Source organism: Coturnix japonica, chromosome 1, assembly GCF_001577835.2.
Source record: "Coturnix japonica isolate 7356 chromosome 1, Coturnix japonica 2.1, whole genome shotgun sequence".
Lineage (NCBI taxonomy): Eukaryota > Metazoa > Chordata > Aves > Galliformes > Phasianidae > Coturnix > Coturnix japonica.
Window position 1 is genome coordinate 154,379,372 of NC_029516.1, and position 26,921 is coordinate 154,406,292.

Consider the following 26,921-nt stretch of genomic DNA (forward strand, 5'->3'; position numbering starts at 1 on the left):
GCCAGAGCACACTGCTGGCTCATGTTAAGTTTCTCATCTATCAGGACCCCTAGGTCTTTTTCTGCCGAGCTGCTCTCAAGGAGCACACCTCCCATTGATTCAAACATCAGCCGTGATATTTTTGGTGTCGTGGAGATGCAGCAAGCACACTACGTCCCTTTCACAGAGAACAGCCTCTTTCAGGCACACAGCCTCGCCCCCACGCAGGTCCCATGGACAGCCCAGGCGGGGCCGTCCTGCGGCGGGGCATGGACTTGGGGCACAGCCCGGGCAAGGCCCCGCCCCGAGCCGAGGGCGGAGCGGCTGCCGCCGCCCGACTACAGGCCGCGGTGGGGTTGTCCGGCTGTTAACTGCCTCGGTAAGCGCGACTGGGGGCCGGGTCCTTTCGGAGAGGCTCGGCTGTAGCCGGCCCGGTGGGCTGAGGTGAGGCGGCTCGTTCGGCTGCGAGCGGTGGGAGGGCGGCCGTGGGGAGGCGGGGCTGCCCCCCGGGTTGAGCCCGGGGCTGGTTGTGGTGGTGCTGCGGGCTGAGCCGGGTCGGGTACCGGCTGGTGCTGCTTAAAGGGAGCGACGGGGCCGGATCATTCCGGGTTAAAGTGTCGCTGAGAAGCAGGTATCCTGTAAGCGGCTCGGTACGGAAGTTGAGGTAGAATTCCCTGCTCCGTGTGTGCCGCCTGCTTTGAGAGGTTCGGATCGGGGTGGCCTTGTGTTGTTTTTATCTGCTGGTGAGAAACCTGTTGGTGATGGCGGGGGGCTGGTAGGCCTGCTCGTAATTAAAAGCGTTAAATAACAGTCTTGCGTAACTGCGGACCTTATTGGAATCGTTTCCCTTTCCCGGAGAACACGAGATAGTGATGGTGCCTTTGTACGCAGTCCGGGCCGCCAGCTGCCCCGCCGTGTGCTCACTTTCCGTTCCGGAGATGTGCTGGGTTGGCACTTGAGAGCTGACAGCTCTGCCCTGACACCCTGTGATGGGAGCTCACACTATGCACGGCGTCAGGAAGAAAGTTGGTTTATGAGGAGAAAATAGGCTTGAGACAGCAGAGCTGAGAGGAGGGTAGGAATGACCGTGTCGGGTCAGATCGCTGGCTTTCGTATTACCCAGCCCTCAGTGCTTAAATATCAGCTGTAGGCCACCACTTAATGAAAAATTTAAGCGCTACTCTGAAGAGGCTAATTTAAATAAGCTACAAGGGGGGGAAAATAAAAGAGATGAAGTTGATCAGCTAGTATCTGCTATGTTCAACTGAATCCTTTGTAACAGTTGCGCTGGATCAGTATGTTCTCAAAAGTTACTGATGCCTTAATTGCTTTTTATTAAGATTAAGGCTTAAATAGTTCTGTCTGTGTTGTAGTTCTCCTTCACTGTCTTCATCTTTGAAATCAGCAGCTGACAGATAAACAGGTGACATATCGGAAGATCTCTGGATTAAGGGGTTGGTTTTGTTCTCCCATAGCCGCACCTACAAATACAGGGAGCTGGATGGCATATTCTACCTCTGTCGGTCAGGATATTTAATCCCCTTAATAAGCATTAGGCGTCTTGTTTACGTTTTCACAGTTAGAACCACAACCAAACTGCATTTTTAAACTTTTTTATTATTTTAATGGAGTTTGCTGCATTAGAAGAAGGGTGGTCAGCCAGAAAGCTGAGGTGCCAGCTTACAATATCAAATGGAATCTGATATTGTAAGCTGGCCCACATTGCCCCACTGCCCTCTAGCATCCCTTGGCCAAGTCACTTGGCACCAGACAGTATATCTGTAATGATGTTGGAAGGGGGCTGAGGAATGAGTCAAGTGCTGGTTTGATCTGTGATTATCTACCGTGTTCATCAGCTCTTTTCTTAGCTCTCTTTTGAATCAGCTTTCTCAAAGACAAGTTCCTGTGAGTCTTACTGAGCACTAAGAAAATATCTGGCCATCCAGATCCAAAGGCTCAATTTTGGAGCTCTTGTATTTAACAGTATGCACTTGGCCATTTATCCTAGCTTTAAAACATAGGAAATAACAATGTACAGAAATAGATTACAACATACTGGGCATTTAAATACTGTATTAAAATCATACACTGAAAAAGATAATGACGACTGATATTCCTTGCATATGATCAAGAAACTACTTTGACTTCAGGAAATGTTTCCTCTTGTATTCTGAGGGAGCAACCCAGCTGGTTTATTTACTTCAGTATACCCACCATTATTTTGTATTGATTTTAATTCATTTTTATTTATTAAATTTATACACTTGGTTATAAACTGACTTTTAGTTTTCCTGTATTAAAATCAACTGTGAATCCCTTCCTCTGTTCCTAAGTGCATTGTCCCACAAATGAATAGTTTGGCTCTGACTGCTGTACACGCAGCACAAATTTGGGATGTTTCAGACAATCAGAGATGAGTTAACAATGCTCCCACTCTTCTGAGCTGCTAAGCCTGTTTTTGTATCTCCGTCACACATGGCCATGCAGTGCTGCCTTGTATGCACTGGACCTGCTGACATCTCAGTTTCCTGACACGTCTTTTATTTCGAGTTAACAAAGATTTTGCTTTAGTGAGAACAGTTCTGTTGACAGTGCAGCGAGCATATAGAGTGGTACTTTACTATTGCTCACTCTTAAGCAGAAATACAGCTGTTACTTTTGCATTTCACTTGTCACTGTAAAAGAAGACAAGGTATTAATTGTTAGGAAAAGTAATTACTTAAAATCTGGATAGTATCTTTGCCTTAGCTGCCCTAACAAAACCAAATCAAAACACACGGGGCAAAGCAGGTGATGATGCTGCAGTGTTTGTTCACACAGGCAAGTAGTTACTGCCCTAAGCAGGGACTTGATTAAATTCACAGGCTCTAAAAACGTCAAAATGCAGAGTGTTGCTCATAAAGAAATTAACTGTGATGTTGGGTTAAACTCTGACCTTCTTTATTGCTCTGTTAAGTCTTTTCTGTTCTGGAAGCTTCAAATAATTTTTAGATCAGTGTTCTTCACTGTTGAGCTGTCTTTATATCCTCTGTAAAAGAAAAATGATTTTCAGTAAATGCGAGTGTTGATGCAAGATGAAGTGGTTTAGGAGTCCCTAGGTTGTTTTTTTTTGCTAGCAAATTACTTGACGCGTATGTCTTCAATGACTCCATATGCTTGGTTAACGTCCATCACTTTTTATTATGAGGAAACTTAGTGCACTTTCTATGAGTGATGTAAGGACAAAACAAAGGTTCTCCTAGACCATAAAATCTTCACCGTGGTGTATAATCTTTCATATAGGGATGAAGCAGTGTCTACCACAATGTTTGCTCCTTCAGGTTGCTTTCTTTCTAGTTGTTTGCTGTTGTGTTAGTTGGGCACATGCTCATAGCTTCTAATCTTTATGTTTAATTGTTACCAACTATATATTTTCTCATATCTATCTTAGTGATAGAACTAGAGGGAATGGTTTTAAGCTGTGCCAGGGGAGATTCAGGCTGGACATTAGGAAGTATTACTTCTCGGAAAGGGTAGTCAGGCATTGGAATGCACTGCCCAGGGAGGTGGTGGAGTCACAGACCATGGGGGTGTTCAAGAAATGTTTGGATTTTGTGTTGAGGAATATGATTTAGCTGGGAAGTATTGGTAATGGTTGGACTAGATGATCTTCTAGGTCTTTTCGAACCTTGACAATTCTGTGATTCTGTGATTCATATGCCAGTGTTCTTCAGCCTAAATCAAAGATACCAAACCTATTGGCAGCAGGTCAGTCAGCCAAAGAATCACCTCCAGCTATGAATTCATTTTTTCTGCTGTGGAATGCGGAATGGGCAGCAGGGCTGGTGACTTCAGGGCCTTGTGACCTGTTCTGGCAGGGCTGCCTTCTCCAGCCATCCCTCTTGTGTTGCTAACAACACGTCTGCTGCTGGGCTGAAATGCTCGCAGCTTGTGACACGTCATGCAGGAACAGGTGCAGTATAAACTATGTGACGCTTCTGGTATCTGACTGCAGATGCATCACTCACACAAATGCCATCTGCTTTTTGATAATAAAGAGTGTGGGAGTAGAGCACAGCATTCAGTCTTTGCCTCTAAAACATTCTTCACTTCTGAAGTTAGTCTGTTTTTATTGAAGGAGGAGAAAGATATTTATTTCTTTCGCTTTGCAGTGGCATAAACCAAGAAGAGCTGGTGTTCGAGGGTTTTAATCTGAGTTTGAATGTCCATAGTTCTTTTCTTCCTTCCTTTTAATATCTCACTCAGTATATTTATAGAGGCAAATCCAATCTCTTAGCTTTTGTTTTACTGGCTTGATAAGCCAAACTTATTTCCCAAGAGAGAGGTAATTGGTGCATCAGAAGTTTCAGTAGCCTTCATTGCTCTTTCTGTTCTGGTGCAGCTTTATTAAATGTGGGGCAGCACTGTGTGGGGAGTCTCACCTGTGCTTGTACGATGGTATTAATGCTACAGTGTGTAATAGAAATACTCTTGTTTTTTCTCTACTGATTTTTTTACTTGCTTGTTTGTAATTTACTATCATTGTGGCTGAAAAGCATCTCTAGATTTTTCTCCGTTCTACCCAGCTTACAGCAGAGAGCTCTTTTGCCTTGTTTTTTTATCCCTGAAACACTCTCTTAAAATAATAATAAGAAGTAAAGAAGTATTGAATAATAAAATATTAATAGACTGTTGACAAGTAATATTTTTTTGATACTTCTTAAGAAATAAATGTCTGGTGTAATTACAGGTGATGGTTACTGAGTTGCTGACTGGAAGTCATACATTCTAAAGGTTAATAGATAACTGAAACATCAGAATTTGTACCAAGCATGGAGATAGCTTCCTGGTAATACAGTATGATCACCTTTAGATAGGCTACTTCATTGTAATGTAAACTTTATTTGGTTTAATCTATGTGTACCCTTATCAACTTGTATTCCAGTGTGCAGCAATGGAACAACTACGGGATCCAGCTACGCAAGAAGATGCAAATATTAAAGCTATTAACGAAGCGTACACAAAAGCCTTTATTTTTATCAATAAAGGACTACATGCAGATGAACTGGGTCAGAAGGAAGAGGCAAGAAGTTACTACAAGCAAGGACTTCAGCACTTGCTCCAAGGAGTTGGCATTCCATCACAGGATCCTGCATGTGTGGGACCCCAGTGGGAGTCTGCCAAACAAATGCAACAGAAGATGAAGGAGACCCTCCAAAACGTGCGCACTCGACTTGATATTCTAGAACAAAACACTTCACCTGCAGGATCAAGCCCTGCTGCAATGGATGCCTCTGCTGGAGCGTCCAGGTTGTACCCAACCATTCCTTCCACAGAAAAGCCAGAAAGGCCCCCCCCACCTAATGCTCTGTTTGTACCGAGTCAGCCACCTGCACTAGATGGAAGTGTTGCAGCTGCAAGCCCAGGGCAGCTTCCATCTATGAGCCCATCATCTGCAAAACCTCTGTGTCTGCCAAACGAAGCACCTCCTGCCTATACTCCTCAAGCTACCAATGGCCATTTTACTGTGTCTTACGGCACGGACTCAGGGGAGTTTTCTTCTGTCAGTGAGGACTATTACAGAAAGTGTACTCAGCCACCTCCCCTTCAGAACCTGGGAGTGGATGCAGATGAGCTGATCTTGATTCCCCAAGGCGTACAGATATTCTTTGTGACTCCTGATGGGCAGGTCAGTGCTCCTTCATATCCTGGATATCTGCGCATTGTGAAGTTCTTGGATACAGACAGTGAGATGGCCCAGAATCGTCCACCTGCGTTTCTTCAGGTAACAAGAAAACAATTGTCTTTCATTACATATATATCTATGTCAAAGTTTTAAGCAGCATTCTTATGTCCTTGCTTTTCTAAGTCTTTGTGATGATATGAGGGATTTAATACCCTTTGGAAAAGGTGATTTTCTGCAAATAAACAGTTTTATTGCTTTTCTGAGAAAACATCCTCAGTGTCTTCCCAAGGCTGAGTGCTGTTGTGATGAATTCCACTTTCTAAAGGAATTAGTTAATATTTCTTTGTCATTTCATAAAGCCAAATTCCCTTTCTTCAACATTGAGAAGAAATGTTGATTCATACGTTGTAGCATTTAAATGTCCAGTATAAAATAGATTTATGTAGTACCCCATTAGTCACAACCAGCGATAAGGTCTTGTGGTCAAATTACAGAGTCTTAATGAAGAACTTCAGAGCCTGTGTTAATCCAGGCTGTGAGCCACAAATAAGAAAGATGGGTTATTTGCACACACACATATATATATATGTGTGTATTTATTTATTTATTTTAGTGCTTACTTCTTGTGGGTACCTTCTGTACTGCACATTGTATTTCTGATCCTGTTTCCAACTTGGGATCTCCTTGTTGGAGGAGATGGAACTGTCTCAACAATGAAGGAGAAACTTCGGTGAACAAAAAAATACCTATTCCTGTTATTGGCTCCATTGGTTAGGAATCTTTAGCAGGCCATTGACAGCCATACATTCTCTTTATCCAGTTATGTAGACGTGTCCTGGGATCTATAGAAAGTCAGAGACACTGTGAGTCCTGATTTGTTTGGCAGTGCACTTCATCTCCTTCTGTGACTAGGCCTCAAGACTAGGCTTTAGTTAAGAGGCTACCAGGCTGAATTATGGTCCTGTGGAAATCAGTATTTTCTCTGTCAGCCCTAATCAAGACTGCTATCTCCACGGTCACAAAGGTTTTTTGAGTTGGTTATTGGTTTGATTTTGTATTTATTTTCCTGGATATCCAAGGCTTTTTTCCTTACTAATCTGTATGAAAAATAATATTTCTAGTGCTAATCTGAGCATTCTGTCTTTTCTTTTTAAAAAGATCCTTTAATTCCTTTGTGTGTATGTCTTTTCCAGGTTTGTGACTGGTTGTATCCCCTAATGTGCAACCAGTCTCCTGTTCTGTGCTGCAATACAGGGGTCTACATGTTCCCTGACATGATGTCCCACGTACCTGGATCCTATGTGGGAGTTGTGTTGTCTTCAGAACTTCCAGCAGCTGACAAGGAGCTCTTTGAGGATCTGTTAAAGCAGATGTCTGACCTTCGACTTCAGGTAAATTCCCCAACTGCCTTTTCTAAGCCAACGATGAAAGGTGAAAGTGGTAATATATATCTATAAAAGGGAAAAGTACTATAGAAGTGTGTGATGTTTCAGTGCAGGACTTACTGGATAAATCTGTAGTCTTTCCTGCGTAGAAGTAGTTCCAATTGGATGTCAATCTAGTCCCTTAATTGTCCTAATTGTTAATATTCCCTGATATGATATCACAGGTGCCAGGATCCCATGAGAGAGTAGGGTTACCATCACAGCTCCCAGCAACAGAGAGAGCGCATTTTGAAGATAAATTAAAACAGATGTCTGGCCACAAAGTCCAGGTAAATTCCAGGACAGTGATTCTAAAATGTTATAGTAACGAAAGAAAAGTCATCACTTAAGAATACCTTAAAACTGCTGAGATTCCAGACCTGTTTGACCACAGCAATGTATTCTCCCATGGTGTGTCCTGTGGTTTTATTTGTTTGTTTATGTATTACCTGTTAAGAGCAGGTTCAATTGCTGCAGACTGTCCTGCTTTGCAATTCAGTAGCAGATTTCTGGATTTTTAATAACTTTGGAGTAGCATTCAGATATCATTTCCTTTTGACAGATTATTTCAAAGCCTAATCTGCTGGCTATTTTATGTATGTTTTATGTAGTAGTCACAAAGGTCTAACTAGCAACTTATGTTTAATGTAACTATAGCTAAGAGTCTTAGGCAAACCATTTCTGCACTTTAGCAAAGCCCATAGAAGAGTCTTTTAATTTTTTTCCACATGGGGACCCAGACTGCAGCAAAAAAAATGATACCTGGAGCATAACTTGGTGTTTGTTTGAACAGGTTTAAAGGTTTCCTTTAATTGTAGATATAGATTAAGGGTATTTTTCATGCCCCGCACTTGTGGTTTGCTCACCTGCTAAAAGCATTATAGGAAAATTAGGATTTCACACTGTGATCAAACAGTAATTGATGATATCCTGCAAGATACTTTGTTAATCTTTTGGATAGCAACTAACTGAGACTTAATTCGGTCTTTCCTGTTAGTGTTCTTGTTTGTTTTGTACTGTAACATTCATATTTGGGCCTCAGTGTTACATCCTGCTAACACTGCAGGTGAATCTAAGAATTCCATGCAATATCAAATACTGCTCCATATTATGTATTCTATTCTGTTGATAGGTTTCATCTATGATTGTTTTCATGTAGGCTCTTCCAGGCAAAACAATTTTCTTTCTATCCTTCACTAATAAGCATCATTTTCAATCTCTGAAATGTTTATTGTTCTTTTATTTTTATATTTTTACCTTGCAAAAGTACTAAAAAGAGAATCCTAACTAAAACCTAAATCCATTACATTTTTTTTCTGCCTTTTCTAGTGAAAGTTCAATTGTACATTGTCTGTGAACTGTGTGATGTTACACTTTAGAAACACAAAGCAGACTGTTGGTGGTGATTGCTGCTTTTGAATGATTAACGTCTAAAGAAACTCTAGAGCTTGACATGAAATTGCACAGAACCTATCTGCCCAGCTTTAAATGTGGAGCAGTTATCATGAATAGTTTGGCATGTTCCTTGGCTGTGCCAGTCAGCAAAAAGCATCAACAGCACAGGGAATGAATAATGTCTTTATTTTTGGATTTGAGAGGAAAGGGTGGGGTGCAAATGACAACAGCTGCATTGTTTTAGCACAGCTGGATTCTCTGAGCAAAGACTGCAGTTCCCATGCTGGAAGTTGGGAGTTGGCTTCTTTTTGAGGAGATAAGAATGATAAATGGATAAGTCCTTTATCTTTATTGCTAGTTAACTTGTGCTGTAGGTTATGCCTGCTTAGTTGACCATATGGCCTTACTGGCAAGCAAATCTTGTAACTGTATGAAGAAAGTGTACAGTGAGCAAAAGTAATTGAATTTGGAGGAATACACAGAACTGGCTTTTTTTTGATAATGGATATCTTGGAAGTGGATTTTCAGATATTTATTTTCACTCGTTAGCCTCCAGAAGCCTCCAGTGATGCGATTAATTTGCCTCAGACTGTACATATCCAACCACGTCCTCAAGAAGATGAAAATCAGAAAGAGTTGCCGGAATGGAGTGAGAAAGTTGCCCGCGGAATCTTGTCAGGTACTACTGTAATAAAAGGATTACATTAAATATAAACCTCTGCAAGTCGAACAATATTTTTATCTAACTGTGTGCTCGTAGAAGCTGAGTAGTCAGAAATGATTGTTCACTAGCTCCATTTCTAATAACATGAAGGATACTTTTCTGTGCTTTATGAAAACAGCGCAGAGTTTGAATCCCCTGCCAACATTCTTGCTCACTGCAAATGGGTTAGATTCCTAATTCGGCTAGCATAAATTAGCTGTTGTCCCATGTGATTCAAACCACTGTGATACCACAGTTCTACTCTTGTTTAAGCAGTTATATTGAAGGAGATCACAGAATCACAGAATGACCCAGGTTGGAAGGGACCTCAAGGATCATGTAGTTCCAACCCCCCTGCCTAGCAGGGCCACCAAACATACACATTTACTAGATCAAGTTGCCCAGGGCCCCATCCAACCTGGCCTTGAACACCTCCAAGGACGGGGCATCCACAACCTCCCTGGGCAGCCTGTTCCAGGGCCTAACCACTCTCCTAGTGAAGAACTTCCCCCTAACATCCAACCGAAATCTTCCCTCTTTCAACTTAAAACCATTTCCCCGTGTCCTGCTATTGTCAGCCCTTTTGAAGGGTTTACTCCCCTCCTGGGTGTAAGTTCCCTTCAGGTATTGAAAGGCTGCAATGAGGTCACCCCGCAACCTTCTGTTGCTGCATCTGCTGATTAACAGTTTTTCCTCTGAGAAGCTGTGGAAGACACAAGTGTGCAAAAGACTGAAGTAAATATGAATCTGCTAGAAGGGCAGAGAGGTTAGGTTGTATGTTTTCAGAATGTTAACAGCATTGAGATGATCACTTCTATCACTTTTGACCCTGCTGGGACCCGGATATTAAAAAAAAAGTCAACCAATAAAAACTACCACGAACAATCAAGTTTCTGTATTAAGCTGACATTTGGACAAAGAATTACTGTACGCTGGACTTCAATAAAATGAACTGCTAAAATGTAGGTGGTGTAGGAGCATAATTCAATGCAGGAATTCATGCTGGCACAGTCAGGAAATAATATGATTGCAGAATGTAATTGGGAATGTTTCTGAGATTGGTGTTGGAGCGGAGGAGGGAAAGCTACAGGAATTCTAGTCTCTAAAACTCCATGCGTTTTAAGAAAAAAATTTATGCCCTGTAGGTGCATCTTGGGTAAGCTGGGGCCTCGTAAAAGGAGCGGAATTTACTGGGAAAGCTATTCACAAAGGAGCTTCTAAACTGCGAGAACACATTCAGCCAGAAGAAAAACCTCTGGAAGTCAACCCAACTGTAGCAAAGGGCCTTCATGTAGCGAAACAGGCTACTGGAGGAGCTGTGAAAGTCAGCCAGTTCTTAGGTAAGATGAACCTGGAGCATACTGTATTTTTGCCTTAGCTGGTTTATTTAGCCAGGGAATTTGAGGAAGTACTGATTTGAGGAAATTCAGACACTGAATTTCCTGGTTATCTGCTATGTGAGAGAAATGAGGAATAATTTATATTGTATGGCCTTGATGCATCCTTTCCTTGACTGAAGTAACAGTGTAGGTAGCAAAGTATTTCTGTGGTTTGAAGGTTAGTGTATTTATACACATTTTAAAAGTTTTCAACAGTTTAGAATGGTGTCTCTTTCTACATTAATCACCACGTATTTTAAAAGCTGTATTGTCACTGACTATTAACTTATATCTTATCAGTACAGAATGTATATGCACATTTGTTGATACATGCACCTGCAAAGCAAATCTGTTAGACTATGTGTAGACTTCCAGATAGTAACCACTTGGTGTTCAAAGGTTCATGGGAATCGTAAGAGCTCTCAGGAACTTCATTCTGTTGCTTATTTGTATTAATGTTTATGTTTAGTGTCTAGTGACTCATCTAAGTTTACTTTTAAACTGTGCTCGATGGTGCCTAGCTACTTTGAAGAACTTGAATGATTCTAAGTGTTCTCCAGAAGATGCGAAAGGAAAGAAAGACATTTTCTTCTCCATTTACAAGTTGGGGATAACTAAGCAATGGAAGCACTTCTTTGAAAATGAAGTGTGTGACAAGTACCTGTTTATTTTCTAGTGCTTCTAGATCAGCCCTACTTGATTCTTAGGAAATTGAAGTGAGCAGAATCTGAAAACAAGCTTTGCTTCTATATGAGTTCAGTTACTTAAGCATGGATTCAAGTTTCTCTTCAGAATAAGCATATTTAAATACAAGTAACATTCAGAACTTCGGTGAAATGTACTTCTGATTTAGGAGTAAAGACTCTTAAAGATACTCTGTGTTCTAACTAAGTAACATCCATGCAATTCTCTTATGTCAGTTGAGGGAGTATGTTCAATAGCAAGCTGTGTTGGAAAGGAGCTGGCTCCTCATGTGAAGAAGCATGGCAGCAAATTAGTTCCAGAATCCCTTAAGAAAGACAAAGATGGCAAATCTGCTCTCGATGGTGCCCTGGTGGTAGCAGCAAGTGGAGTTCAAGGTAACAAAAATTCCTTCTGCTTTTTTTAATGGCATACTTTTCAGTGCTGTGATCTCAATTAAACTCTTCATTTTTACAGGCTTTTCAACAGTGTGGCAAGGTTTAGAAAGTGCAGCTAAGTGCATTGCTAAAAGTGTTTCAACCGAGACCGTAAAAACTGTGAAGCACAAGTAAGTTATGTTTCTTGATGGGTTTCATCTTCTACAGCATATTGTCATTGTGAATGAATACTAGCAAAAAAAAGCTGATGAAAGTGTAGGAAAGCTACTAAAATACCCTAATCATACAGCATATGATAAGCTGCTGAGTCCACAGTAATGAGCATCTCCTGTGAGTGAAAATATGTAATGAATGAGTGCTTCTGGTTAAATATATATATGTATTCTTTTCTGGAACTATTACAGATTCTGCCAGTGTTAAGACATAATGTTCAGATTTATATTGTTCTACAGTGTGTCATTATGGATGACATAAAGCAGCCATTTTAAACCTCTCACATGTGATCCCGATTTTCTGCAAAATTAACTGGACCTCAAAAAATGAAAGAACTATCAGCAGGTTGCATTAAAGCAAGGATGTACAAAAGGAAAAGTATGTGAGGAAGTCTAAGGCATAAATGGCAATGATAAAATGAAACCAAGTAGGCTGGACTTGCAAAATATATGTGTTAGATTGTGTGATTTGTGTTACTAAGATGATGCAGAGAACTAAGCTGGTAAATGTTTGTACTGAAAGATGCTCTAGAGAATAAGGGAAGACACTGAAATACATGCAACATGTATGAAATGCACCCCTCCAAAAAGATGTGCAGTAGGTATAGTTGAATATGGAAAGTAAGCAAAAGCATGTAGGTTGAGTGGTGACAGCGATAAGGAAATGAGCAATAATAGTAAGCAAATGAGATGCTAACAAGGATTGCTGAAAGTGCATCCAGGCTACTAGCAGAGGGTAAACAGCAGGAGATAGTGCTGGGTTGGCTGGCAGTCGGGGTTCTATTCTGATGTATTTTAAATAGGCTAGATGGCAAGCTAACAGTGGTGCTTTCTCCCTACTATTTGTTTTCAGTAGAGATGTCAGGAGGTATTTTATTGGTGCTTTTTCACGTAAATTCACACTAATGTTTTCTTTTAGATATAAAAATAGGAAATACGGAGATCAGCAGGCAACAACCACTAAGTGAAAGACAAAAAGTAATTACAAGCTATTATAATACAATTAAAATATTTGGTAATTGAGGATTTCCTCTATGTTTAGATTATCCTATTACTAAACTGTGCTAAAATTCTATATATCTTTTGTGTACTGGTTTTTGTGTCAATGAGAGAAAGACATAATTCCATTCTGAGTGGTGAACTTTCTAAATTCCCCTTAATGGAAACAAAGCGAAAGGAGCATTATTATAGTCTCTCTAAAGTCATCAAAAAACTCAGCTAAAATGTAGCTGCATTGCCTTTGCTGATGGAAGAGATGCTTGTAATATGAGTGTGATAATCAGAGCTGGTAGAGAACGTAAGTTTCAGAAGTAACAGCTCTGCAAAAGTACCTGGCTGTTGATCTGCTGGGTTTTTGCAGAGGGATGAACATCTGCAGTGTGTGCATCTCCCCAGCTTCTTTTCTTTTGTACAAGCAACGAGATTCAAACAGGCAAAGGTAAAAATCAGTTATCAAATATCTAAGAAATGATTTGTGTTGGATAACCTATAGTCTTAACAAAATAAAACCCCCTACTTTAGTGATATTACAGAAAAATGACTTATGATATTCCTGAAGTGAAAAGAATAAAAAAAATTAAGCTGACAAATAGTGCTCCTTTGCTGTGACATCGATTCTGGGATCTGCAAATCAGACAGTGGTGATTCAAGGATGTCACTGGTATCAGACAATTAAAAATGGGTACAAAACAAAAACGCTGATTCTTTTAATTGCTTTGTTGTTGGCTCCCACCATTGTACCATGGCTGCTGTTCTGAGAACATGACAGATTTTTTTGGATCCTCTGATATTCTGTGTTTCACTTTGGCCTTATTTTGAGGTCCTCTGAGAATCTCTGGTCATAAAAAGCACAGGGAAAATTCACTAACTGCTGAGATTCTAATGTTGCAAGAAATACTTCCCTTTGGCCTGGATTGTCTGCTTACAGTGCTACCTCAGGAAATGTCTGGCTGCTAGGAAACAATGGAGTTTTTTAGACAGAAGGACAGAAGCACAGTGGTGCTTCTTAAGGGCTGACAATAGCAGGACACGGGGAAATGGTTTTAAGTTGAAAGAGGGAAGATTTAGGTTGGATGTTAGGGGGAAGTTCTTCACTAGGAGAGTGGTTAGGCCCTGGAACAGGCTGCCCAGGGAGGTTGGGAGATGCCCCGTCCTTGGAGGTGTTCAGACCAGGTTGGCGGGGCCCTGGGCACATGATCTAGTAAAAGGTTGTATGTTTGGTGGCCCCTGCCAGGCAGGGGGGTTGGAACCACATGATCCTTGAGGTCCCTTCCAACCCGGGTCATTCTGTGATTCTGTGGTGTCTTTAAAGAAAAATCTATATGCTAGAAGAGCAGCCTTTACTCAAATTATTTTGTAATTTTCTCATTTCAATCCTTAGACGTTTACCTGTCTGCTTATCTTTGGTATGTACTTAATTCTTATTATAATAATTGGTGAGGAGAAAATATTAAGTATACATTTACAAATGTGTTGTCTTTCTTAAAGGTATGGAGATGATGCTGGCCGTGCTACTGACAAACGCTATGAGCTCTGCAATCAAATGTTGGTGTACAGCACATTTTAACATTGACCATATTGGTATCAAAGGCTGTTGTTAAAGAAAACTGGCAAAGGAAACCGGCCAATGCTGTATTAGATGAATATAACAAGTTACTGGATAAGGAGAAAAAGGATAAAAAATGAAAACAGTGAAGTATTCCTTCAAAGCCTTATATTCAACATGAGACTTCACATTTAGAAGTAACCACACTGCTAACCTGTGATTTACTGCAAATCATATTGTGCTCTTCGAGCAACTGTTATTTAATTTGCCATGGGAAAATACAGAATGGTTATTCCAAGAAGGAAAAAGGAAAGTATTCTTAATTCCTCATTCTTTATTTGATGAGTCTTCAGTTAATCAACTTGCCTCTTATAAGCACTTTCTCAAAAACATAATATGGATAAGAGTTAACACAGAAGTGTTACTATAGATGTTTTTGTAATACACTATATTTGTAAAGAAGGCGGTGATACTGAACAAATACGATTGCTATTATCACGAAATACGGCGTTACTTAGTTCATGGGGTCTGTTTTGTTTCTTGTTTCTCTAGACTGTCCTTCTCAACGTTAATTTAACTAAAGCAAACTTTCGTATTTAATAAGGACTTAATTTAAGTGTTGTGTCTTATTCTTTCCTATGGTACCAGAATTTCTCTTCTCAGCTCCTAAGCAGCTAGTCTAACCCAAATTTCATTTTAGAAGAAATGAAAGATGAGCCTCAGGTAACTTGATAGTCATTTCTTTTAAAACTTTGTTTTTTTTCCCCTCAACACATGAGCAAACCAAAGATTTTTAGGTATTTATTTTAATAGCTCTAGTATTTACAGCTCTAGAAAAAAAAAAAAGTATTTTCCAGGAGAGTCCATAAGGAATATTTAAAGATTCTATAAAATTGAGATTTTTTTTATATAGAGACAGTGTTTGTTTTTGCATAAATGAAAATATTTTTCTTTAAAAGCATTCTACTGAGATCACTGGAAACTTCTATGCATTCTATACTTTTCACCAGTCCAGAAAGATTCAGAGTACTTGATGGAAGGCAGTAGGCATTTGTTTCAGCAGGTAGATCTAACTGTCAGCATCTTTATTCTACTGAATTCCTAGTTGCACAAGAGACGTCTCCAAAGCGTATAACAAGCATTTCTACTTAGGAGAGGTGTGTGGAATAGAACAGATACTTTTATGTAGATTTTTCATTTTGTTCCTTGTGTAACTTATTCCTATTAAAAATGTAGAACTCTTGAGATGCTTTTAGACTGCTACTTATTTAACAGTTCATTATTGAGTTTTAAAGCTATTCTACATTCTAATCTTGGCTGGACCTGCAGCAAACAGAACACCATGAATTTACAACTTGTCTCCATTTTAAGTAATCAGAGAAAATAACTGTAAATGGTCATCAGCAAGTTATCACAGTTATAAAAAACATCTTAGACTTATAATAAGCGCACATTAATGGTAGGTAATAAAGATGTGCACTTGGGGTGGAAAAAAAAGTGAAACAAAGGAGCTGATCACTTGATGTGTAACTTTGATTTACGAAAATAAAACTAAAGTTGGTCAAATGGTGCTTGGCCTTCTTATGACATGAAGTTAATGTGAAGTGACTGGAAAACAAACAGGACTTTTGAAGTACAGTCTAGGAATATGTCTACAATAGAAATATGCTCACCAACAAGAGCTTAAACTATTTCAAACTAAAAAGGCCCATCAGAAGCACATCATAACAATTTCTGTTACTGTGGTCCATTATTTGCCAGTAAGTGTAACTATTTTAAAGCAAATACAGATTTCTGTACTGGCCAAAAGGATCTTTGTTGTCATCAATCAGTTTTGCAACAGAAATGTTTGTATTTTCCTTCTCCGTGTCATTTGGGTTTCATACATAATGTTACATGTATATACACTATATATAGTGTATACAGTTCAATTGATAAACTATTAAAACCAACTCACTGTATTAAAACCAGCAGTTGAAACTGAACTGTTACTGTTTTCAGGAGACCAACTTGTAACACACTGAGCTGGAAAAAGACTGAAATACTATCAGGATTTGGCCACGCACTGTTGTGCTGTTCAACCCACTCTCGCTGTCCTCTTCACATTAACTCAGCCTTTCAAATTTGTCTAAAAATTAAAGCTTTTTTTTTTTTTTTTTTTTTTAATTGTGATATATTCATGATCTCTTTCACACTATTACTAACTTTAATCACTCTCATTACTGAGTCTGTTTGTCTGCTGAACATATCCAGCTTCAGCTGTCTCTACTTAAGCCCTGAGCAGCAAATCCTTAGGCTTCTCTCCAGTTCTTCTGCCATACAGAAAAGCTTTCACATGTTTGCTGTGTTATCTCAGCCCATCCTTTTATACTCTATATCAGCTCCCTACCTTGTATCTTAGGTTTATTTTCTATTCTTGGCTTGATATGGTTTTTACTTTTGATGTATGGTAATCCTTGTAGTACTCTCCTTAATGCTGTTTATTGAGTGCACTGCAACTGGTTTTTCTAATGCACTGTTGTTTCCAAATTTATGTATTCAAAACTTTTGTGCTACAGTATTGCTGTCAAATCCTGTATTGAGAAGATTACTCTTAATGATCCCTATGGCATTCCAAGTTACTGCAGCCTCTGGTATCTTCACCATTCTGTAGGTATAAACCACTGTTAAGCCCTCAACTAAATCTGTCATCTTTCTAAAAAGAGCAGGCAAACCTACCTTCCAATAAAACATACTGATGAAGCTTAGTTATTTGGATCACCACAGAATTACTCAGGTTGGAAAAGACCTCAAAGATCACTTAGTAGCCTACCCATAGTACCCTAACTCTAAAAACCCTACACTAAATCATATCCCCAAGTACCACATCCAAACCGCTCTTAAACATAACCAGGGATCACGACTCAACCACCTCCCTGGTGGTTGAGTGTTTAACTACCCTTTCTGTAAATAAGTGTTTCCTAACATTCAACCTGAACTTACCTTGGCGCAACTTGAGGCCATTTCCCCTCATCCTGTCACCCATCACCATAGAGTAATGTAGGTTGGAAGGAACTTCCAGTGGTCTGTAGTCCATCCTCTTGCTGGTTCAGTTGGAGCAGATCACATCATCCCATATTTTGCATATCTTCAAGGTTTAAATTAACAAACTATGTAACCTTTACTATGCTTAATGATGGTAAAAGTAAATATTTCTCCCTTGGATTGAGTCAAAACTTTTTCATATGCATTTGTCTGTGCTGCTATTCATGTTTACATTTCAGAAGAGTCTGGATGCTCTCTCTTCTCTACACTTTTCTTTAAGAAAGCTGTTGACAGCACCAAGATCTACTTATGCCTCCTCTTCTTCAGGCAGAAAATAGATCATGCCTGCCACCCTTTAACAGCCTCTAGGACTTGTTTCAGAACCCAAAGCTAAGCACTCCAGCATGTGGTCCCATGAATGCTGAACAGAAGAATGGCCTCCCCAAATCTGCTGGCTATGTTTCATGATGGTGTAGCCCATATAGCAGTTGGCTGCCTTTGCTGGAAGATTCATCAGTGGCTTGTGATCAGCTTGTTTGCCAGGAACTGTCATGTCTTTTCCTATGAATCTGCATTCTGGTCAGTGCCCCTACCCTGTTCTTTGTAGGACTCTGACTGAGGTTCTTGTTGGATTTCATTAGGTTTCTTACAGCAGTTTGTCTCTCCAGTCCTTCCCAGTTACTTCCCAGTTATCCAATGCATCCAATCTCAGTAATTTGTCTATAAGGGTATTATGGGAGATTATATCAAAGGCCTTGGTGAAATCAAAGCACATAACAATCTCCCTTGTTTCCCCTTGTCTATGTAGCCAGTCATATCAACATATCCTAATGTGTTGGTGCTACTGAAATAACTATTTAATTATGTCGAAGTTAATTTTTTTGTAATCCAAATATTTATTGTTCTACCTTGTTTTTAAGCAACCCTTGCCATCTACTGCCTTCACATAATCTGAAGATATATCTTTCACTTTTTTTTTAAACCACATCGTGTTATGATCAAGTTTTCTAACTTTTCTTATAGTCACTGAAAATATTAGTCTGAAAAGAAATTAAAAGCCTGAAAACAACAAAAATACATTTATAGCTGTCCATGTATCTCTTTGTATGGAATAAAGAAATGGAGGAAAATCCCACGTACTGCACAGTCACTACTGTTCCTGAAGTAACTGGTAATAATCTTGATGGTCTGAAGTTTTGACCTACTCACACATGACCTTGGTCTGCAAGATATTTTTGCTGTGCTCCCACTCCAGCTTCCAAACCATCTGGTGAGGCACGTATTTAGATTTGCTGTCCTTTGCCAACCCAGCCAACTAGTGTGGTCTGGGCTCATCCTCACATGCACTCCATGACCCAGTTCCTGAGATCTCACCTTGTTAGGGCACCTATTAATCCCTGAGTGGAGGATGGGACCTGAAGGCTTCCTGGGGAGGAGGCCAAAGAACTGTCTCCTAGGGCAGATGGTATGCTGAGGCCAGGATACATCTTCAGAGATGTAATTCTGTGTCTCTTTCTGAGCTGTCTGCATACAGCCTCTAGTTTGACAACTGTTCAGTAGGCTGATTACATTCTTGAAAACGTTCTTGAAATAGCTCATAGCAGGTAATTTTGCATTCAGTCCATGAATCAAGTGATAATTCACTGATTAACAGCATCAGTTCTAAGATCAAACTCAAAAATCACCTGTCCTAATATATATCAGACAAATTGAAATGACTTTTTATCCATATGGTAAGGTTTCATACTGTATCCTATTGTTCTACCCTCATACGTTAGATCCTACTGGATCTAACAGGAATCAGACTGCTTGGCTCTTCGCCTCCTGGTTTTCTGCTGAGTTAATTAGCAAATGGAATTGGCTCAAAGAGAAGATTGACAGCTTCCAGAACTGGCATAAGGTAAGCAGCAGACGTGTGCAGCTAAACATGAGGATCAGGACCCTGCCATTTCAGTATCAGCAAGGAAGCAGATTGGCCCATCCCAATGTCACAAGTCTTAAAGCCAAAATTCACATAATTTCGCACATGACTTTTGGATGCCAGTGCTGGCTTTGGCTACATTGAAGTAATGATAAAACGTAACTTGTTTGAAATTTGGGAAGCAGTCTGTCTTACCTAGCAAGCTTGAGGGCTGTTACATATGGCTTGCTGATCACACAGAATCACACAGAATCACAGAATGACCTGGGTTGGAAGGGACCTCAAGGATCATATAGTTCCAACCCCCCTGCCTGGCAGGGCCACCAAACATATACCTTTACTAGATCAGGTTGCCCAGGGCCCCGTCCAACCTGGTCTTGAACACCTCCAAGGATGGGGCATCCACAACCTCCCTCACACAACAGAAGTAAATGAAAAACTAGAGCCTTTGTTAATTTCATAGCGTGCCAGTAAGGCAAAATTGCAGCCCATCTTCCTGAGAAAGGGCAGAGATCATGTCTCCAGTCAGCACCCGGTCCACGACATGTTGACTCTCCCAGTATCATGCTGTCTCTTGCACCAAGCGGCGCTTTTCTGAGCAGATGGTGAAGCATTTCAGAACACAAACCCCCTGAAATTTCTGGGCTTTATGGGCTTGTTGAGTAGTCACTTGAATGTCAGAGCTGGCAGTGAAGCAGCCAAAGAAAACGACAGGGAGACAGAGGTGCCTCCATGCAGCACTGAGCTGTGCGATTAACAGACGGCCTCGAGAAAGCTTTGCCTTAAAAACTCGAAGTAGAGCTAGAACCACCACCGCGGGGCAGGGCGGGCCCCGCCGCTCCCTCAGGCGGCCGCCAGAAACACAGAGGCCGTTTCCCGGCGCCATGGGGGAGCGCGGCGACTCCGAAGGGCTGGAGATGGAGCTGGGGAGGGAGAGGCGGAGGCAGTGAGTGACGGGGCTGGGCACGAAGGAGTGGTCTGCGGGCGGGGGGGAGCGGCAAAATGGAGGGTGGTGGTACCTCAGGGGTATCTGTCGGGGGGTCCCGCAGTGCTCTCTGCATCTGTGGGGATTGAGGAGTGCTTTGTGGGCTGGCAGGGTGCCGTACTTGGTGAAAATCTGGGATTGCAGGGAGAAGTGTAGGGCCGCGGTGGGCTGTGGTAGGTCAGGGGGCTGGGGATGGTGTGAGGAGCCTGAGGAAGTGGGTGAATAATTGCAGACAGAACGAAGCTGGCAGCGAACGGGCAGGGGAATGGGGATGGGAGAGGGACAGGGGTAAGGACTGGTTTGTGGGACAGAAAAGGGCTTGGAGGGGTGATGTTTAGTGGGGAGACGGGAGTGGGTGATGAGCTGATGGCAATACACATTTCTATCCAATGTGGAATAGAGCTGGAAAACCAGATTTCACTGTAACTATCCCTGAGACATCTTCCTAGTGTAGTTCTGCAGTGTGTGACTGCTTTAAGGGACAAACATTCCAGGGTTCAGACTAAACAGCTTGATATTAGCCTCCTTGAGGTGCTCCCCTTACCTTGTATATGGTTTCCAAACATTCAGTTCCATGTCTGTTTTCCCCCAGGACAGTGTTTATTTCAGTCTCCATGCTGAGGGTTCTGTGCAAGCTATTCTGCAGTTGTACTTTATGGAATGTTTATCTGCGGGAAGGGGAAACTGGGGTTTATCACAGAGTCAGTGTGGCTGGGCGGCATCTGTGCTCAAAATGGTGCAGTGTAAGACAGAAATTATCTGAGGCAAACACTGACTCTTATTTACCAGGTGAACCATTTTGTTGTTGGTGCTCAAATAAAAAGCTGGCTGGTACTGACTTTGTTTCACTGCTTGTGATTTATTATTGTTTTAACTAATGAAACCCTGCTTATTTTATGCACCTAAAAGTTCTTTCTGATATCCCTGAGAATGTTCTGCAGCCATGGCCCAAAGCCCAGGACACATGAAGAATCTGCGTGTTCTGTGCTGACCAAACAAAAAACAAATGTATTTAACAAAAGTCTCTGTTTCTATAGCATGACAGAAACACAGTGAAAAGCCTGCTGCTCTTGGCGGATTCTGCAGCCATGTCCCATGTTTATCTTGTGTGTACAAACAGGCAGTGCCATTATTGTATTGTTATTTATTCAACTGTTGGCAACCAGGATTGTTAGTAATCAACATCTGAACCAGGCGCCTGTGTTGTCAGTGAATACAGAAGGCTTTAAGGTGTGATTCATCTGACCTACTTTGGTTGGCTGCTTCAGAAGGAGGTGACTCACACCCTGAGAAGTTTTCTCTCCATTGGATATAAAGAAAGCTGAGGATGACTGGCTTGCAGATAGATGTCAGCATTCCTAAGTGCAGTCTCACCCTTTTGCTGGTTTATTTGATTATTGTACCATGCAGTTTGGTAACAGCCCGCCTACCACTCTCTTTTAAGAAGGGATTTCTAATTCAAAGAGTAAATTGAGTCATCTGTGTCAGTGAGGGGTCTTTACCAAAGTACCTACTGATTCTCAGTGATTGTGGATATAATATTGTGAAAGGCGTTAATGAAAGTCAGTAGCTTAATCTGACGCTGAATTACTGTAATTGAGATTTAGCACAGGTTCTTTTTGGGAACTGCCATGACAAATATTCCTAAGCTAGAGAGAAATCATAATACTGCATTATACTTCTTAATAGACAGAGGTCTTTAATCTGTATCTGTATGTAACAATACAGGAAAAGATCATGGACCTTGAATATGTCTGGCTTTTAATAAATGTGAAGCTATTGGTAAAACTGCACCAGTGTCAGTGTCCCTTTAAATACAGCCCAAGGCTGTGGGCAAGCAGCTGTACAGGGCTTTTTTTTATATTCATGGTAACAGACAAGTGGTTTGGCTTGTTGTTTCCTACCACAGTTAGAAATACCTCCATAGATGCCAAGTATTCTCAATGCAATAGTAAGCTGAAGTATTTAGCAAGTTGGTCAGTCATTTATTTCTACACTCTGTCAATATGGAGAGCATATATTACTGTACATACACTAAATAAATAGAGAGTTACAACCCTGGCTACTTTCTAGTTGCTATTGGAATACTAGGTGTTTACTATTAATTAATTTTTTAACAAGAATGGCTTTCATTTCCAAATGAAAATCAGATTTTCCTCAGCAATTTCAGCCTGATAGCTCACACTGTATCATTTCAGTATGCATTTTATTCATGAAGGGGTATAATTGGAAGCTGGTTAGCAGCTTTGCTAGTGATACACAAGGAATAACATTAATGTACTGTAAGAGATATTATGTGTAGTTTTGAAATGGTGATGGAAGTTAAAAGCTGAAAACACCATTTGAAGGAGTCATTCTTACCATGCTATTTGTCTCCATCCATCTAAGCACACTGAATTTTCTTTAAGGGGAATAATTAAGTTTGTTTGGAAATAGCTCAGTTCTATTTACATCTGTGCCAGTGTCCAACTCCAGCTGTTATTTCCTTCCCAAAATGCTACTTTAACACTTGCCTTCATCACAATTTCCTCTTTTACAAGCACTGAGAGGTTGATAGAAATCTGCTGTAAGGAAATATTCGTGTTGAGAATATGCCAGTGATATAATAAGATTTTGTCTTCCTTCTTAGCTATCTGCCTCTGCCATTTGGAGTGGGAACAAATAAGCAGCAATGATTTCCTCCAATTTTCCTGGATCTAAGCTTTTTGACTCCTGTGCTTCAACTGTATCTTTGGTGAGACTTTCACCACAACCTTGTTTGTTATGCTGCCTGTACTTTCATTATTTCTTTGCCTCTCTTACCCCTCTAATTTAAAGCTGGTAAGAAAGAACAGCATTAGAGCAAAGAGAGACTGGAAGATCCAGTTTCCTTTGGTCATGGGAGATTTCTGTCTAATTGTGACTCAGCATGTTTCTTGCACTGAAAACCTACCTGAATTACCTTTAATTACTCTTCTGCTTATTTTATTTTCTTTAAACTTCTATGCTGTTCTAGTTCTTCATTCCCTCTCCCTCTCCCTCCCCATTCCAGGCATCTGCAATCATGATTGGCCTGGTTTCTGTAGCTTTCAGTTGGAACTGATGTTCCAAGCTATGGAAAATAAGATGCTGCTAATTGAGTGTGATCATGGGATGAGCAATAGATTATACCGTTCTGATGCCAGAGCAGACATCTAAGACTTCATTTCTAATAGAGCTAACTGTTTCTTGAAGAACACTTCTCATGAATGTGTTCGGAATGGGAAGATTTACATTGATGTGAAAGCTTCCCTTAAAAAACACACCAAATAGGACACAGAATGGTTTTGTCTTGCATGTTTTAGTGATCTACACTAAGATTTAAAATACATCTCATTTATGTCATAAATTACTTACGTGTTTGTACCGTAGACCATATTCTAGTTTACACAGTTGTGTTCTTGGATCTTTTGAAAGATCTCAAGTTGACATTCGCAAAATGGATGCATTCAAGAGCCTTGGTTGGCTTAGGAAATCATCCAAACAACCTGATATGAAATAAACAGAAACTGCTTTTGTAATGTGTTTTTCTGCATTTTGTTTGGGGCTGGGTTGAAAATATATTTGATTTAGTCCTTTTTTTTTTTTTTTTTTTTAATAAATAGATGAATGCTAAGCCATCATATTGACTTTTCTAAATACCACAGGCAAATGCTTGAAAATTCAATATCTGAATTGAGAAAAACTGTAACAGAACTGGAGAAGAAGCTTAGCAGTGTTGAAGATGAAGGTAAGTGAATTACAACAGAGTCTTACTAATTGAATAGGAAACACAGCAAATTAATTGTTGGGTTTTTTATTATTATTATTTTGGAATATCAGTTTTTCCTTTTCAAAACTGACTTGTTCTAGTTGTGAAACGTGAAAAATGAAATCATTATGAAATGAAAGATGTGAAGTTGTGGAGTATTAAATGCTGCATGTTAGCTTTTTTATTGTTTCTGTTAGCTATTAAAGATATAACGGATGACATGAATTCACAGAGGTAGTTGGTTAATATTCCAGCCACACTGAGCCCTGTGGAAAAAAAAAGAATCCCTTGATCTGTATTTTCGAGCTCTTTTGTAATTCAAATGAATACTTCCTCATTATGAGGATGAGTAACTGAAGACCTTCTCAGTCTCTTGAAAAAAAAAAAAAAGTAAGAACTGTTTGGAAAAAAAATGTTGGCTTCTACTTGAAACAGCATGAAATAATCTGGGAAACAGAATAACCCTGTGTTTGTTTTTAAGGTAATGAGTGGAAAACCAGATATGAGATGCAAGTAGAATTGAACAGGCAGCTGCAAAGGCAAATTAATATTCTTAAAGACAAGGTGGAGCTTATTCGTGGAAATCCAACAGGTAGAAATGGGTATTCATAATTGTTTTTCAATAAAACTAGTGATCGTATGTTGAATGAAATCAGTGAGTTTCACCTTCTGCTTATTTGTAGATAAACTGGCCATTGTTCGCATCTTTGATCAAATGCCTGTGGTGAGTACAGTGGAGTTTAGTTGCTTAAGCTTCAAAACCACGGAAGAGATTAAATTAAATACATAGTACAGTTTTTGTTGTTGTTGTTATTGTTCCTTGACAAAAAAAAATGTCAGAGATCCTGTGGAGAAACCAAAGCAAACAGTCCCACTTGTTTAATTGTGTCAGTTAGGAGGTTGCTTATAAATTTATAAGGCATAGAACAAAACAATGATGTGGGAACGTAAGATCTAAATGTGGTAGATGTTTTGATTGAGTGAAGATTCTACATCACCTGTAGTGAGGAGTATGAGATAGCCTTGAGATAGCCTTTAGCTTGAGAAAAGAAGGCTGAGAGGGGACTTGATCCAGGTTTATAAATACCTGAGTTGTGGGAGCCATAGTGGTGAGGCTGGTCTCTTTTCAGTAGTGCGTGGGGACAGGACTAGGGGTAATGGGATGAAACTACAGCATAGGAAGTTCTGCATGAATGTGCGGAAGAACTTCTTTATGGTAAGGATGACGGAGCACTGGAACAGGCTGCCCAGGGAGGTGGTGGAGTCTCCTTCTCTGGAGATATTTAAGACCCGCCTGGACGCCTACCTGTGTGACATGGTGTAGGGAGCCTGCTTTGGCAGGGGGGTTGGACTCGATGATCTCTAGAGGTCCCTTCCAACCCCTACAATTCTGTGATTCTGTGAGATGGAGAAGCTGGAATATTGCTGTCAGTAACTGAAAAAATATAAAACCTTGATCAAAAAAGGATGGAATCACTTAGGCTGGGAAGGAACTGCTTTGTTATTTCATAGTCCAACACACCTGCTCAAGGCAGGTCAGCTGTAACAGGTTGCTTGGCATCATGCCCAGTGAGATTTTGAGTATCCCCATAGATGGAACCTTCTCAACTTCTCTGGGCAATGCATTTCACTGTTTGATGGGTTTTCTTGGTTTAGATGGAATTTCATATGTTTTAGACTGTGCCCATTAGCTCTTGTCTGGTCACTGAGCAACACTGAGAATAGCCTGGCTATTCAGATTTTATACACATGGATAAGATCCCCTGAGCCTTCTTTTCTCCACAGTGAACAACCCATCTCTCAGCCTTCCCACATATACCAGTGCACGAAGTTTTCCACACCAGCATGAATACTTTAAATTTTCGCTTGTTTAATTGAACTCCAAGAGGTTTCCCTCAGCACAATCCTCCAGTGTATCCAGCACTACTCCCAGCTTTGTAGCATATGTGACAATAAATATTAACGATCGCTGTTACGTTTTGTGTAATGCAGTCCCAGGAAAATTCCCCGCTGTATTGTAAGTACTCCATTTTTGCAACACAGGACAAATTGGGTTTTTATATATGTTTTTTAGGTTTTATTGCTTAATGTGCTTTTATTTCACCAGCTGCATTTCAACAAAGCAGAAAACAACTTCTTATGCACTCACACAAGTAGAAGTGGCTCCATCTGACTCCCATGCTTCAGATTCTGAAGATTAATGGGAGTTCACTGAGCCTGGAGGAGTCTGCGTGCTGTGTTAGTGGGAATTATTACCCATTTTAAGCAGAGTGTGAATAATTGATTGCTTATTCTGATCTAATTCATGGCTTTTGGATAGTAAACATTCTTTTTAGTTTTAGTACTGTCCTAGCCTCCATGGTGTTTTCTAGATGGCTAGGATTTTATTTTTTTTCAAACAGCCAATTAAAAGTAATGACAGAAGAAAATCCTTCCCATCCCATTTGCCTGTTTCAGAGACTTGATTTAAAAATACAGCTGTAATTGTGCTTGAAAAGAAGTCTTGAGCACAGGACATTGGGCTAGAAAATTTACAGCAGTCTGCCTCAGGCAGGGTTATTCCCATCAGCCTGTAAAGCATGGACTGGCATGCACTTTGGCAGTATTAAAAGTGTTTATTTCTATCAGATTTCCGATGTTCTCTTAACCAATCCAATTATACCTTTGCCAGGCGCCCAGAGAGCCACTACTGGTTAGATAATCTGTAAGCATTATCAGCAGCTGTGCTGCACCAATCCAGTATGTTTCTAATCCATACTAAATTTTGCTTTGCCCTCCTCACCTATGAGCTGTCATTCTAAAAGATTTGATTACTGTTCATGTAAATGAATCATAGAATCA

The 26,921-nt window shown here is 40.3% G+C and overlaps 2 protein-coding genes across 7 annotated transcripts in view; both read left to right on the forward strand.

Moving 5' to 3' along the window:
* Window positions 1–233: 233 nt before the first annotated feature.
* On the forward strand, window positions 234–14,879 carry SPART (spartin). Of its 2 annotated transcripts, XM_015851962.1 has the most exons (10): window positions 234–358; window positions 4,904–5,743; window positions 6,838–7,035; window positions 7,254–7,358; window positions 9,013–9,142; window positions 10,312–10,506; window positions 11,466–11,624; window positions 11,704–11,794; window positions 12,756–12,814; window positions 14,324–14,879. In XM_015851962.1, exons 2-9 carry the CDS (start codon window positions 4,913–4,915, stop codon window positions 12,802–12,804), a joined length of 1,758 nt encoding a protein of 585 aa, XP_015707448.1. In that variant the 5' UTR covers window positions 234–358; window positions 4,904–4,912; the 3' UTR covers window positions 12,805–12,814; window positions 14,324–14,879. The 2 variants fall into 2 exon arrangements, with proteins under 2 accessions (XP_015707448.1, XP_015707447.1); XM_015851961.1 differs by lacking the exon at window positions 12,756–12,814.
* A 4,842-nt stretch (window positions 14,880–19,721) lies between these two features.
* The window catches only part of LOC107308224 (coiled-coil domain-containing protein 169-like), a 31,918-nt gene continuing 24,718 nt past the window's right edge, over window positions 19,722–26,921 (forward strand). For 2 of the 5 annotated variants that reach the window (XR_001552694.2, XM_015851963.2), the window contains exons 1-4: window positions 19,722–20,272; window positions 23,977–24,059; window positions 24,562–24,672; window positions 24,764–24,804. Coding sequence is in view for 4 of the 5 variants with exons in the window: in XM_015851963.2 (XP_015707449.1) it covers window positions 20,001–20,272; window positions 23,977–24,059; window positions 24,562–24,672; window positions 24,764–24,804 (507 nt within the window). In the remaining variant the exon portion in view is untranslated. The remainder of the gene's footprint in view (window positions 20,273–23,976; window positions 24,060–24,561; window positions 24,673–24,763; window positions 24,805–26,921) is intronic. The other 3 variants (XM_032442132.1, XM_015851965.2, XM_015851964.2) reach the window with 3 other exon arrangements.

Coding starts and splice junctions, on each gene's coding strand:
- SPART (XM_015851961.1), top strand. CDS start 4,913: ATGGAACAACTACGGGATCCAGCTACGCAAGAAGATGCAAATATTAAA. Junction 10,507..11,465: donor GAAAGTCAGCCAGTTCTTAG/GTAAGATGAACC, acceptor CTCTTATGTCAG/TTGAGGGAGTATGTTCAATA. Junction 11,795..14,323: donor GTAAAAACTGTGAAGCACAA/GTAAGTTATGTT, acceptor TCTTTCTTAAAG/GTATGGAGATGATGCTGGCC.